This window comes from Seriola aureovittata, chromosome 16 (genome assembly GCF_021018895.1).
Source record: "Seriola aureovittata isolate HTS-2021-v1 ecotype China chromosome 16, ASM2101889v1, whole genome shotgun sequence".
NCBI classification, from domain to species: Eukaryota; Metazoa; Chordata; class Actinopteri; order Carangiformes; family Carangidae; genus Seriola; species Seriola aureovittata.
In genome coordinates this window covers 13,278,290-13,293,656 of record NC_079379.1, presented here as the reverse complement: position 1 = coordinate 13,293,656, position 15,367 = coordinate 13,278,290, and the positions used below count along the sequence as shown (strand labels likewise).

The 15,367-nt window shown below is 34.9% G+C and overlaps 1 protein-coding gene across 1 annotated transcript; it reads right to left on the bottom strand.

Moving 5' to 3' along the window:
- Window positions 1–11,924: 11,924 nt before the first annotated feature.
- On the bottom strand, window positions 11,925–14,822 carry rpl30 (ribosomal protein L30). The gene is made up of 5 exons (XM_056398476.1): window positions 14,731–14,822; window positions 14,568–14,616; window positions 13,955–14,100; window positions 12,860–12,990; window positions 11,925–12,025 (listed from the first exon to the last, which is right to left on the bottom strand). Exons 2-5 carry the CDS (start codon window positions 14,586–14,588, stop codon window positions 11,973–11,975), a joined length of 351 nt encoding a protein of 116 aa, XP_056254451.1. The 5' UTR covers window positions 14,589–14,616; window positions 14,731–14,822; the 3' UTR covers window positions 11,925–11,972.
- Between the last annotated feature and the right edge of the window lie 545 nt (window positions 14,823–15,367).

Here is a 15,367-nt window from a genome sequence, read left to right as displayed (position 1 = left end):
TGCAGATTGTTCATACTTGTTCATTCAGATCTTATTCTGTCACATCTTTATATATTGTCCTCATTTTGAGCAGGGCATCTGCTGCACGTGAAATGGATCATCTGGGATGATTTCATTCGATTTAATTGGGAATCAAGAAAAAGGCTTAGGGAAGCAGTGAGTGGAAAAACTGGGCCAAACCACTCGATGGATGATGGACGGCTTATATCTCTGTCACTGGGTAGATGCATCGGCCCCTGTAAGGCAGCAAACTTATGGCAAAAAGAATGAAATGTGATCGTGGCATAAATGGGATTGGTTTGTATTAGCATACCTTGCCAAGAAATGATCTCTAACCATGGTAGTCAGTTTTCCAGGCTTTGCATGTAATGCACTCATTCATGCAGTGGCGAATTTAGATACGGGTGACGTGGGCAGCCGCCGAGGGCCGCATCTTGTCAGGGGGCGGCAGGGCGATTGCAAAAAGAAAAAAAATTGTTACATTTGCATGATCGCTTTTGTATTGCTCATTTGCACATGACGTCATTGACACAAGGGAGTAGGTTTGCATATGGATGGTAGGGACATGTCACTACCATATACATTTTTATGCCTACGACATTTTTTGACGTTTTTATGCCTTACTATAGTATGAAGTTTTTTTTGACGTTTTAATGCCTTACTGTTCTATGACGTTTTTTATGCCTTACTATACTATGACGTTTTTTCCTGTTTTTTTTTGTCTTACTATACTATGGCGTTTTTTGACATTTTTTATGCCTTACTATGAAATTTTTTCACGTTTTTATGCCTTACTATACTATGGCGTTTTCGACATTTTTATGCCTTACTATACTACGGCGTTTTTTATGCCTTACTATACTATGGCGTTTTCGACGTTTTAATGCCTCACTATACTATGGCGTTTTTTGACGTTTTTTATGCCTTACTATACTATGCCGTTTTTTCCGTTTTTTTATGCCTTACTATACTATGGCGTTTTTTATGTATTACTATACTATGGCGTTTTTTCCGTTTTTTATGCCTTACGATACTATGGCGTTTTTTATGCCTTACTATACTATGGCGTTTTCGACGTTATAATGCCTTACTATACTATGACACTTTTTCATGTTTTTATGCCTTACTATACTATGGCGTTTTTTGACGATTTGATGCCTTACTATACTATGGCGTTTTTGACGTTTTTTATGCCTTACTATACTATGACATTTTTTCACGTGTTTATGCCTAACTATACTATGGCGTTTTTTATGCCTTACTATACTATGGCGTTTTTGACGTTTTTTATGCCTTACTATACTATGGCGTTTTTTATGCCTTACTATACTATGGCGTTTTTTTCCGTTTTTTATGCCTTACTATACTATGGCGTTTTTTCAAATTTTTATGCCTTACTATACTATGGCGTTTTTTCCGTTTTTTATGCCTTACGATACTATGGCGTTTTTGACGTTTTTTATGCCTTACTATACTACGGCGTTTTTTATGCCTTACTATACTATGACATTTTTTCACGTTTTTATGCCTTACGATACTATGGCGTTTTTGACGTTTTTTATGCCTTACTATACTACGGCGTTTTTTATGCCTTACTATACTATGGCGTTTTTTATGCCTTACTATACTTGACGTTTTTTATGTTTTTTATGCCTTACTATACTATGGCGTTTTCGACGTTATAATGCCTTACTATACTATGACACTTTTTCACGTTTTTATGCCTTACTATACTATGGCGTTTTCGACGTTTTAATGCCTTACTATACTATGGCGTTTTTGACGTTTTTTATGCCTTACTATACTATGACATTTTTTCACGTGTTTATGCCTAACTATACTATGGCGTTTTTTATGCCTCACTATACTATGGCGTTTTTTTCCGTTTTTTATGCCTTACTATACTATGGCGTTTTTTCACATTTTTATGCCTTACTATACTATGGCGTTTTTTATGCCTTACTATACTATGACATTTTTGACGTTTTTTATGCCTAACTATACTATGGCGTTTTTTTATGCCTTACTATACTATGACATTTTTTCATGTTTTTTTTATGCCTTACTATACTATGACATTTTTTCACGTTTTAATGCCTTACTATACTATGACGTTTTTTCATGTTTTTTTATGCCTTACTATACTATACTATGGCGTTTTTGACGTTTTTATGCCTTACTATACTATGGCGTTTTTGACGTTTTTTATGCCTTACTATACTATGACGTTTTTTATGCCTTACTATACTTGACGTTTTTTATGTTTTTTATGCCTTACTATGCTATGGCGTTTTTTATGCCTTACTATACTATGGCGTTTTCGACGTTTTAATGCCTTACTATACTATAGCGTTTTTTGACGTTTTGATGCCTTACTATACTATGGCGTTTTTGACGTTTTTTATGCCTTACTGTACTATGGCGTTTTTGACGTTTTTTATGCCTTACTATACTATGGCGTTTTTTATGCCTTACTATACTATGGCGTTTTTTCACATTTTTATGCCTTACTATACTGTGGCGTTTTTTATGCCTGACTATACTATGGCGTTTTTTCACATTTTTATGCCTTACTATACTATGGCGTTTTTTATGCCTTACTATACTTGACGTTTTTTATGTTTTTTATGCCTTACTATACTATGGCGTTTTTTATGCCTTACTATACTATGACGTTTTTGATGTTTTTTATGCCTTACTATACTATGGTGTTTTCGACGTTTTAATGCCTTACTATACTATAGTGTTTTTTGACGTTTTGATGCCTTACTATACTATGGCATTTTTGACGTTTTTTATGCCTTACTATACTACGGCGTTTTTTATGCCTTACTATACTATGGCGTTTTTTATGCCTTACTATACTATGACGTTTTTGATGTTTTTTATGCCTTACTATACTATGGTGTTTTCGACGTTTTAATGCCTTACTATACTATAGTGTTTTTTGACGTTTTGATGCCTTACTATACTATGGCATTTTTTCACATTTTTATGCCTTACTATACTATGGCGTTTTTTATGCCTTACTATACTATGGCGTTTTTGACGTTTTTTATGCCTTACTATACTATGACATTTTTTCACGTTTTTATGCCTTACTATACTATGGCGTTTTTTATTCCTTACTATACTATGGCGTTTTCGACGTTTTAATGCCTTACTATACTATGGCGTTTTTTGACGTTTTGATGCTTTACTATACTATGGCGTTTTTGACTTTTTTATGCCTTACTATACTATGACATTTTTGACGTTTTTTATGCCTAACTATACTACGGCATTTTTTATGCCTTACGTTTTGACGTTTTTTATGCCTTTCTATACTACTGCGTTTTTTATGCCATACTATACTATGACGTTTTTTCATGTTTTTTTTATGCCTTACTATACTATGGCGTTTTTGACGTTTTTATGCCTTACTATACTATGGCGTTTTTGACGTTTTTTATGCCTTACTATACTATGACATTTTTTCCGTTTTTTATGCCTGACTATACTATGGCGTTTTTTATGCCTTACTACACTATGCCGTTTTTTCCGTTTTTTATGCCTGACTATACTATGGCGTTTTTTATGCCTTACTATACTATGGCGTTTTTTATGCCTTACTATACTATGGCGTTTTTGACGTTTTTTATGCCTTACTATACTATGGAGTTTTTTATGCCTTACTGTACTATGACGTTTTTGATGTTTTTCACGCCTTACTATACTATGGCGTTTTCGACGTTTTAATGCCTTACTATACTATGGCGTTTATTGACGTTTTGATGCCTTACTATACTATGGCGTTTTTGACGTTTTTTATTCCTTACTATACTATGGCGTTTTTTATACCTTACTATACTATGGCGTTTTCGACATTTTAATGCCTTACTATACTATGGCGTTTTTTCACGTTTTTATGCCTTTCTATACTATGGCGTTTTTTCACGTTTTTATGCCTTACTATACTATGGCGTTTTCGACATTCTAATGCCTTACTATACTATGGCGTTTTTTGACGTTTTTTATGCCTTACTATACTATAGCGTTTTTTATGCCTTACTATACTATGCCGTTTTTTCCGTTTTTTATGCCTGACTATACTATGCCGTTTTTTATGCCTTACTATACTATGGCGTTTTTTATGCCTTACTATACTATGGCGTTTTCGACGTTTTTTATTCCTTACTATACTATGGCGTTTTTTATACCTTACTATACTATGGCGTTTTCGACATTTTAATGCCTTTCTATACTATGGCGTTTTTTGACGTTTTTTATGCCTTACTATACTATGCCGTTTTTTCCGTTTTTTATGCCTGACTATACTATGGCGTTTTTTATGCCTTACTATACTATGGCGTTTTTGACTTTTTTTTTTTTGTCTTACTATACTATTGTATTTTATATGCCTTACTATAATACTATGACGTTTTTTGACGTTTTTATGCCTAACTATACTATGACGTCTTTGATGTTTTTTATGCCTTACTATACTATGGTGTTTTCGACATTTTAATGCCTTACTATACTATGGCGTTTTTTGACGTTTTTTATGCCTTACTATACTATGGCGTTTTTGACGTTTTTTATGCCTTAATATACTATGGCGTTTTTTATGCCTTACTATACTATTGCGTTTTCGACGTTTTAATGCCTTACTATACTATAGCATTTTTTGACGTTTTTATGCCTTACTATACTATGGCGTTTTTTGACGTTTTAATGTCTTACTATACTATGGCGCTTTTTTTGTCTTACTATACTATGGCATTTTTTATGCCTTACTATACTATGGTATTTTTGACATTTTTTATGCCTTACTATACTATGACGTTTTTGATGTTTTTCACGCCTTACTATACTATGGCGTTTTCGACGTTTTAATGCCTTACTATACTATGGCGTTTATTGACGTTTTGATGCCTTACTATACTATGGCGTTTTTGACGTTTTTTATTCCTTACTATACTATGGCGTTTTTTATACCTTACTATACTATGGCATTTTCGACATTTTAATGCCTTACTATACTATGGCGTTTTTTCACGTTTTTATGCCTTTCTATACTATGGCGTTTTTTCACGTTTTTATGCCTTACTATACTATGGCGTTTTCGACATTCTAATGCCTTACTATACTATGGCGTTTTTTGACGTTTTTTTATGCCTTACTATACTATAGCGTTTTTTATGCCTTACTATACTATGCCGTTTTTTCCGTTTTTTATGCCTGACTATACTATGCCGTTTTTTATGCCTTACTATACTATGGCGTTTTTTATGCCTTACTATACTATGGCGTTTTCGACGTTTTTTATTCCTTACTATACTATGGCGTTTTTTATACCTTACTATACTATGGCATTTTCGACATTTTAATGCCTTACTATACTATGGCGTTTTTTCACGTTTTTATGCCTTTCTATACTATGGCGTTTTTTCACGTTTTTATGCCTTACTATACTATGGCGTTTTTGACTTTTTTATGCCTTACTATACTATGACATTTTTGACGTTTTTTATGCCTTACTATACTATAGCGTTTTTTTATGCCTTACTATACTATGCCGTTTTTTCCGTTTTTTATGCCTGACTATACTATGCCGTTTTTTATGCCTTACTATACTATGGCGTTTTTTATGCCTTACTATACTATGGCGTTTTCGACGTTTTTTATTCCTTACTATACTATGGCGTTTTTTATACCTTACTATACTATGGCGTTTTCGACATTTTAATGCCTTTCTATACTATGGCGTTTTTTGACGTTTTTTATGCCTTACTATACTATGCCGTTTTTTCCGTTTTTTATGCCTGACTATACTATGGCGTTTTTTATGCCTTACTATACTATGGCGTTTTTGACGTTTTTTATGCCTTACTATACTATGCCGTTTTTTATGCCTTACTATACTATGGCGTTTTTGATGCCTTACTATACTATGGCGTTTTTTATGCCTTACTATACTATGACGTTTTTGACGTTTTTTATGCCTTACTATACTATGGCGTTTTCGACATTTTAATGCCTTACTATACTATGGCGTTTTTTCACGTTTTTATGCCTTACTATACTATGGCGTTTTTGACTTTTTTTTTTTGTCTTACTATACTATTGTATTTTATATGCCTTACTATAATACTATGACGTTTTTTGACGTTTTTATGCCTAACTATACTATGACGTCTTTGATGTTTTTTATGCCTTACTATACTATGGTGTTTTCGACATTTTAATGCCTTACTATACTATGGCGTTTTTTGACGTTTTTATGGCTTTTTATGCCTTACTATACTATGGCGTTTTTGACGTTTTTTATGCCTTAATATACTATGGCGTTTTTTATGCCTTACTATACTATTGCGTTTTCGACGTTTTAATGCCTTACTATACTATAGCATTTTTTGACGTTTTTATGCCTTACTACACTATGGCGTTTTTTGACGTTTTAATGTCTTACTATACTATGGCGCTTTTTTTGTCTTACTATACTATGGCGTTTTTTATGCCTTACTATACTATGACGTTTTTGACGTTTTTTATGCCTTACTATACTATGGCGTTTTCGACATTTTAATGCCTTACTATACTATGGCGTTTTTTCACGTTTTTATGCCTTACTATACTATGGCGTTTTTGACTTTTTTTTTTTTGTCTTACTATACTATTGTATTTTATATGCCTTACTATAATACTATGACGTTTTTTGACGTTTTTATGCCTAACTATACTATGACGTCTTTGACGTTTTTATGCCTTACTATACTATGGTGTTTTTTATGCCTTACTATACTATGACATTTTTTCACGTTTTTATGCCTGACTATACTATGGCGTTTTCGACATTTTAATGCCTTACTATACTATGGCGTTTTTTGACGTTTTTTATGCCTTACTATACTATGGCGTTTTTGACGTTTTTATGCTTTACTATACTATGACGTTTTTGACGTTTTTTATGCCTTAATATACTATGGCGTTTTTTATGCCTTACTATACTATTGCGTTTTTGACGTTTTAATGCCTTACTATACTATAGCATTTTTTGACGTTTTTATGCCTTACTATACTATGGCGTTTTTTGACGTTTTAATGTCTTACTATACTATGGCGCTTTTTTTGTCTTACTATATCATGGCATTTTTTATGCCTTACTATACTATGGTATTTTTGACGTTTTTTATGCCTTACTATACTATGGCGTTTTTGACATTTTTATGCCTTACTATACTATGGTGTTTTTTTTGTCTTACTATACTATGGCGTTTTTGATGTTTTTATGCCTTACTATACTATGGCTTTTTTTGACGTTTTGATGCCTTACTATACTATGGCGTTTTTTCACATTTTTATGCCTTAGTATACTATGGCGTTTTTGACGTTTTTTATTCCTTACTATACTATGGCGTTTTTTATGCCTTACTATACTATGGCGTTTTTGACGTTTTTTATTCCTTACTATACAATGGCGTTTTTTATGCCTTACTATACTATGACGTTTTTGACGTTTTTTATGCCTTACTATACTATGGCGTTTTTTCACGTTTTTATGCCTTACTATACTATGGCGTTTTCGACATTTTAATGCCTTACTATACTATGGCGTTTTTTCACGTTTTTTATGCCTTACTATACTATGGCGTTTTTATGCCTTACTATACTATGGCGCTTTTTTTGTCTTACTATACTATGGCATTTTTTATGCCTTACTATACTATGGTGTTTTTGACGTTTTTTATGCCTTACTATACTATGGCGTTTTTTTTGTCTTACTATACTATGGCGTTTTTGACGTTTTTTATTCCTTACTATACTATGGCGTTTTTGACGGTTTTTATGCCTTACTATACTATGGCGTTTTTGACGTTTTTTATTCCTTACTATACTATGGCGTTTTTGACGGTTTTTATGCCTTACTATACTATGGCGTTTTTGACGTTTTTTATTCCTTACTATACTATGGTGTTTTTGACGGTTTTTATGCCTTACTATACTATGGCGTTTTTATGCCTGACTATACTATGGCGTTTTCGACATTTTAATGCCTTACTATACTATGACTTTTTTGACGTTTTTTATGCCTTAATATACTATGGCGTTTTTTGACGTTTTAATGTCTTACTATACTATGGCGTTTTTGACGTTTTTTATTCCTTACTATACTATGGCGTTTTTGATGTTTTTATGCCTTACTATACTATGGCGTTTTTTCACATTTTTATGCCTTAGTATAGTATGGCGTTTTTGACGTTTTTTATGCCTTACTATACTATGACGTTTTTGACGTTTTTATGCCTGACTATATTATGGCGTTTTCGACATTTTAATGCCTTACTATACTATGACTTTTTTGACGTTTTTTATGCCTTAATATACTATGGCGTTTTTTGACGTTTTAATGTCTTACTATACTATGGCGCTTTTTTTGTCTTACTATACTATGGCATTTTTTATGCCTTAGTATACTATGGTGTTTTTGACGTTTTTTATGCCTTACTATACTATGGTGTTTTTTTTGTCTTACTATACTATGGCGTTTTTGATGTTTTTATGCCTTACTATACTATGGCGTTTTTTCACATTTTTATGCCTTAGTATACTATGGCGTTTTTGACGTTTTTTATTCCTTACTATACTATGGCGTTTTTGACGGTTTTTATGCCTTACTATACTATGGCGTTTTTGACGTTTTTTATTCCTTACTATACTATGGCGTTTTTGATGTTTTTATGCCTTACTATACTATGACGTTTTTGACGTTTTTATGCCTGACTATACTATGGCGTTTTCGACATTTTAATGCCTTACTATACTATGACTTTTTTGACGTTTTTTATGCCTTAATATACTATGGCGTTTTTTATGCCTTACTATACTATTGCGTTTTCGACGTTTTAATGCCTTACTATACTATAGCATTTTTTGACGTTTTTATGCCTTACTATACTATGGCGTTTTTTGACGTTTTAATGTCTTACTATACTATGGCGCTTTTTTTGTCTTACTATACTATGGCATTTTTTATGCCTTAGTATACTATGGTGTTTTTGACGTTTTTTATGCCTTACTATACTATGGCGTTTTTGACGGTTTTTATGCCTTACTATACTATGGCGTTTTTGACGGTTTTTATGCCTTACTATACTATGGTGTTTTTATTGTCTTACTATACTATGGCGCTTTTTCACATTTTTATGCCTTAGTATACTATGGCGTTTTTGACGTTTTTTATTCCTTACTATACAATGGCGTTTTTTATGCCTTACTATACTATGACGTTTTTGACGTTTTTTATTCCTTACTATACTATGGCGTTTTTGATTTTTTTTTTTTTTGTCTTACTATACTATTGTATTTTATATGCTTTACTATAATACTATGACGTTTTTTGACGTTTTTTTCCTTACTATACTATGGTGTTTTTTATGCCTTACTATACTATGACATGTTTTCACGTTTTGATGCCTTACTATACTATGGCGTTTTTTATGCCTTACTATACTATGACGTTTTTGACGTTTTTTATGCCTTACTATACTATGGCGTTTTTGACGTTTAGATGCCTTACTATACTATGGCGTTTTTTATGCCTTACTATACTATGACATTTTTTATGCCTTACTATACCAATGCGATTTTGACATTTATATGGCTCATTATACTGTGGTTTTTTGTGCCTTTTCATTCTATGACTTTTCTATGAATATAATTTGATGTTTTCATTCCTTAGTATACTATGACCAATAACATATGTGTGACATACAGTATATGTCCCTTAATTCAAGACTGATGTTACCATATGTGTCACATATAAGAAGATATATTATAATGACAGACACACATACCTTGGATGTATGAAGATATTAGTTTATAACACATATAAAATACTCACAGTGAAATGCAACTTCATGCTTATTAAAATTCTATATGTTTGTGTATGATTTTACCATAAAATGCGTTTCAGCATACATGGAAGTGAAATACCGTACTCCATAGATCAGGGTGCAGGTCACATTTAAAAACAACAAAATACATGTTAGATACAGTATACATGTGACAAAGAGAGCAGCATTAAAAACTTTTTATAAGAGCAGCTTAAGATAATATATAAAAAGGTGCTGATGCAAACAATTGTCCTTAATAAACAGTCATGTCCAGTGCACACTTAAAATGCTGGTGCATTTTTTTTTGCATGTCACCCTCTGGTGTTGGAGACAGGGATGGGGCCAGCATTTTGAGGAAGTTCATAGTTCTTATGGCTTGCGGAAAAAAGATATTGTACAGTCTGGTGGATCTTGCATGGATGTGGAGCCTCCTTCAGATGGCAAGAGTGCAAAGAGTTGGTGGGAGGGGTCAGACAGTATGTTGGTGGCCTTTCTGACACACCCGTCTGTGTGGATGTTTACCACTGAGGGGAGAGAGACACCTGAGATCTTTTCTGCCGCTCTCACTATTCTTTGCAGGGACTTCTGCTCAGCAGTTGTGCAGTTCTTGTACCAGAAGGTGATGCCGTGTGTCAGGATGCTTTTGATGGTTCCTCTAGAAAGTGTTCATGATGGATGAGGGAAAATTCGCTTTTTTCAGTCTCTGCAGGAAGTAGAGGCGTTGCTTGGCCTTTTTTGGTGAGGTCTGTGGTGTTGATGGACCAGGTCAGATCAGTGATGTGAACCCCCAAGAACTTAGTACTACTGACTAATTCTACAGCAAAGCCGTGCACACTGCGACCTTTCCTGTAGTCGACTACCATCTCCTTTGTCTTCTCCACATTCAAGGAGAGGTGGTTGTTGCTGCACCACATGACAAGTTGCTTTGACTTTTGATCTTTAGTATGGGTCAAGCTACAAAAACAGATTCCTACATCTCTCATAATGCAACTTGATAGGGTACTTTATCGGGCAAGTTTATTTGTATAGCACATTAGGGAAGCAATGAGTGTAAAAACTGGGCCAAATTACTTGATGGACGGCTTCGATCCTCCCTGCCTGATAAACACCAGTGTCCTTTTAACTCCATACCTCCAGTTTGTAACAGAGGCTAATTGTTTGCAAGCCCAAGCTGAGATGACTCTCATCGCATCACTATGACGTGTTATTTTCCTCAGAAAATTCCCAAAAATCTGACTGAGCTATACCAAACATGGCAAATAAAATTATCAGTGTGTAAAACCAATTGCATGTACCTTTTACATGGGCCATATACTTCTTATGTTTTGAGAGAGTGGCCCATTTTATATATTCTAGCCCTTAGAAACAGCAGTTGGCACTTATTCAGTTCTTCTGGAGCTTTTGACTAAATCACAGGGTCATGATCAGTGGATGTTTTTTTCCTGTTGTCATGGGACAGTAGATAGTAGTAGATGCTTAACATTTCTTTATAGAGTTGATTCACTGAGACACTTTTAAAACTCAGCTGTTTATAAGTTGGAGGACATCAGAGGTGACCATCACCCTGTAAAGCTTTTAATACCTCTGAAAGGAGAGTGTCCTTACTCGATTACAGTCAACAGGCTGCAGCTAATATAGCAGACGGTTATTCCCAAGGTTTATGTAAGTGAGGAAAAAAAAACATCCTCAAATATCAGCAGTTGTGTAATTTTGACATCAATGTGATAAGCAGTCAGTTGGGAGGATGATGATTTACACACAAACTGATAATCCTGTCACCATGCTGTTACACAAGTCTCTGAAGAAAGCTTTGCTACTTAAATTTGGTTTCCATCATTGTGTTTTCTTCTGACAGCCTCATAATGTAAACAAATCTGCAGAGAGAAGAGGAAATCCCTCATAGGGAACATGCAATGTTAGGCAAGGGGGTGGTGGGTAGAATGAGAAATCCAAAGAGTAGGATGCTGCTCTCTGGTGGACACTTGCGGGACTTACACTATGTCTGGACAGCAAGTTTATATTGAACAAAAATGACATGACAGCAGCATGATCTGTTAACTCCAACTTTATTTATAACAACGGGGTGGGGGAACAGCTCTACTGAGGCTGCTGCTGCTGATCTGGCATGCTCCTGATGATGTCAGAATCGCCTGAAGAGGAAAAGATGAACGAAGAGTCAGTGAACTGAAATTAAAACTTGTCACATATGCAGTACAAAGACATCCAATTATATCCCTAGCATTAACAGCTAATTTTAATACCCTCTAAAAAATAAATTACCAAAGTTGACATTATGAGGATAAGTGTGACCAACAGAGCATTCATGAACTGGCCAGAAAGCACTGGCAGCTCAGCTGAGCACTCCGATCGGCTTTCATCTAGCGAACCACTAGTCCTGAACTGGACCACTTTGGTGAACAAGTCCAACAGGCGCAAAAATTCGCAAAGAAAACCAAGTGTCAGGGGAAAAAAAAAAACATGCGTCTGTATAAGAGTTTTAATAGACCTCCGTGTAAACAATGCTCCAAACTATTTTAAATAAATCTTGACCAATTTGGAACTTATTTGTTGAGCTGAAGTGAGCTTGTGTTAGAAATAATTTGAAAAAAGGATGCTTTGACATTGACTTTAGTTGCTCCCCCTGTTAATGCATGTATATTATCTCAATTAAACTGTTAGTAATAGACTAATATACAGTACTTCTGGGTGAACAGATTCATTGACTAGATATGCATATTCTAGCATGAATCACTGAAACGTTGTGATGTGCTTGAAAACTTCGGTTTGTGTTAGCAGAGCCTCTTTGCTGCTGCTGTTCTGTTCACTCATGTCAAACAGCCTCACTGGGACCAATCGGCCCCTGGCAAATGTCAATTCATCAATTTTGATACCAGACAGTGACTGGCACAAGCTTGTGTCGGAAACATCCCATTAGTCCATTTAATATAGTGCAGATGCTGTCCAATACCAATACAGGTACTCACCAGGGTCAATGATCGCCAGTGTGCACACCCTGTAGTATTTGCCACAGGCTGTGCCAAGCTCAATGTTGTTTCCACTGTAGTGGTGGACACCAGTCTTGGCCAGCATGGCATAGTACTCGATCTCAGATTTCCTGAACACAGCAGACAGGCAAAAGAAATATGTGAGTCAAAGCAGCAAATACACCATTAAACCAAGTAAATTTGACAGAAGACAGGAAGTACAATTTAACAAATGCATTAAAAAAGAAAAAAAAAAGGTGCAGACAAGCCACACTACCCTAGAAACTTGGATCATTGTATTTAATGTCTCTCAACACAATAATTCCAATTATCAGGGTGTAAACAATTTATAACAAATCTAAATGTTAAGATTTTAACATCTGAAATCTTTACGAAGAAATGTTATCTATGACTAGTTTGAATAGTTTTATATATACACTATATACTATTTATAATTGGAATTTTCATTCCGTAGTCATCGTGTGACATGCCAATAAAAAAAAAAAAATTAGGATCCTGACATGCATGTTGCATAACACAACTCAATACTATAATACTAATACTATCAAAAAAAAATTAACTCTTAAATGCTAAGCTTTTACTTTAGACCACTACAGAAACATGGAGCAGGTCAGGGGTAAGTTGTGTCATATCTGCATTGTCTTGGGCTTTTCATTAACTGACCAATGCCAAATATCTACACTTCCCATTGGATAAAATAGGGTGATTACCAAGCTTTTGAACGTATTTCTATTGTCTGCTTATAACTTCCTGCAAACAGAAAAGCAATGCAATTTCCAAATTGAGTTTTCACTTTAGATGACAATAAATATTCCTTCTCCAATAAGCAGTCAGGATAACAAAATTATTGATATTATAGAATAAAGACCACATTCTCCCTTAATTTCCCAGTTCACTGTGAGTTCACAAAACTCCTGTTTACAGTGCTGTCTGATGTTAAACAATCCATTGGCACATGTTTTCAATCATAAATTGTATTTGTCATACCATATTTTCTTATTAAATAAAGTGACTCAAGTTTCATACGTCAAACTCAAACCTTAATGGTGCAGACTGGAGACCATCATCACATACCTGAGAGCAGGGCAGTTGTTGGCCAGGATAACCAGCTTGGCTTTTCCCTGACGGATCATCTTCTGTGACTGTTTGTAGCCCAGGACGTATTTTCCACTCTTCATCACCAGCTGGAGACGGGAGTTAATGGACTCCATGGACTTTTTCTATACAAACACCGATACACATTTCTACAGTCAGTGACACCACATTGAGCTGCACAGCTAACTTTCACCATCGTTGTGCTCTCAAAAAAGCCAAAGCAACATTGTGGAAATAATGACATTCATCAAAATGGACACAATGAGGTCAACATGTTAAGTATGTTTTTAACGTACATTTGCAGCAACTGTTGCTACTTTTCCAACATTTCGCTGTTGTTGCATTTAGCAAATTAGCATTAGCAGGTTAGCCGTCGTCAGACAAACAGACGGATAAACAGCAATAAAGAGAGAAAGAGCAGACACGGGTGACTTCACACCATTACGTCCGAAATAATTCAGCTCTTCAATTTACATGTTGAGTGCTAACAATAAGTTCATAAGGGCAGCCGCGGTGTTAGCTAGCAGGCCCTGAGAGACACACGTCTCCACGTGAAGCGGCGTGTTCCCCAGCCCGACCCCACCGCACTCACCGTCTTCTTTGCGGCCACCATGTTTGCGATTTAGTCCTGACCGGCCAACCTGCGAGCGACAGGAGGGGAGGAAAATAGTTTCGTTAGGGTCTGGATAGAAATAAAACGTGAAAATGTCAAGAAAACGTTAGGTTTTATTTAGAAAACTCGGAGCTCTTCTTACTGTGAGATGACTCCAATATGGCCTCGGAGAGAAAGGAAGGCCCATGGTGCACTGCGCTGCTATCTTTTCGGAGGGCCTGCGCAGAAGAGAACTGCGCAGGTTACTCACTACAGATGCTTTATAGAGCTTTTTTTTTTTTTTTGAAGAAATGAATCAATAATCAATTCTTAAAAGCCATCCATTTCATACATAACCTACTATATGGGTATATAGTTATTCCAGCCATACAAAATAACTGTAAAAAATACTCCATTATAAATAAAAGTCCTGCATTCAAAACCTTATTCAAATAGAAGTACAGATAGAGCTGCAGTCAGAGGCTGTTTTATTGTGCACACTGTTGGGTAGTATAATCTATGATGATATTTTTATAAATTGATCATGTGTTTTAAATGTAAAATGTAAATCTCAAAAGTAAGTAGGCTACAACTTTTAGGTTTTTGTGCTTCTTTTGTACTTTTGTTCTTCTATATTCTTCTATTTAATGCTATTTTGTGACTTCCCACAACATTTGAAAGACTATATGTCTACTTTTTAATCCACTACATTTATTTTTACAGATATAATTTTTGCTTTGAACTCAGTTATTACTCTCTACTAGGAGCCTTTCTGCTGTCTAATGCAGCTGTCTTTAATT

Bases quoted from the DNA above. Each gene is read 5' to 3' on its own strand.
- rpl30 (XM_056398476.1), bottom strand. From the start codon at position 14,588: ATGGTGGCCGCAAAGAAGACG. The intron at 14,101-14,567 runs GTGAGTGCGGTG...GTGTTTGTATAG, and splicing joins TGGTGGCCGCAAAGAAGACG to AAAAAGTCCATGGAGTCCAT. The intron at 12,991-13,954 runs GTATGTGATGAT...TGCTGTGTTCAG, and splicing joins AACAACTGCCCTGCTCTCAG to GAAATCTGAGATCGAGTACT.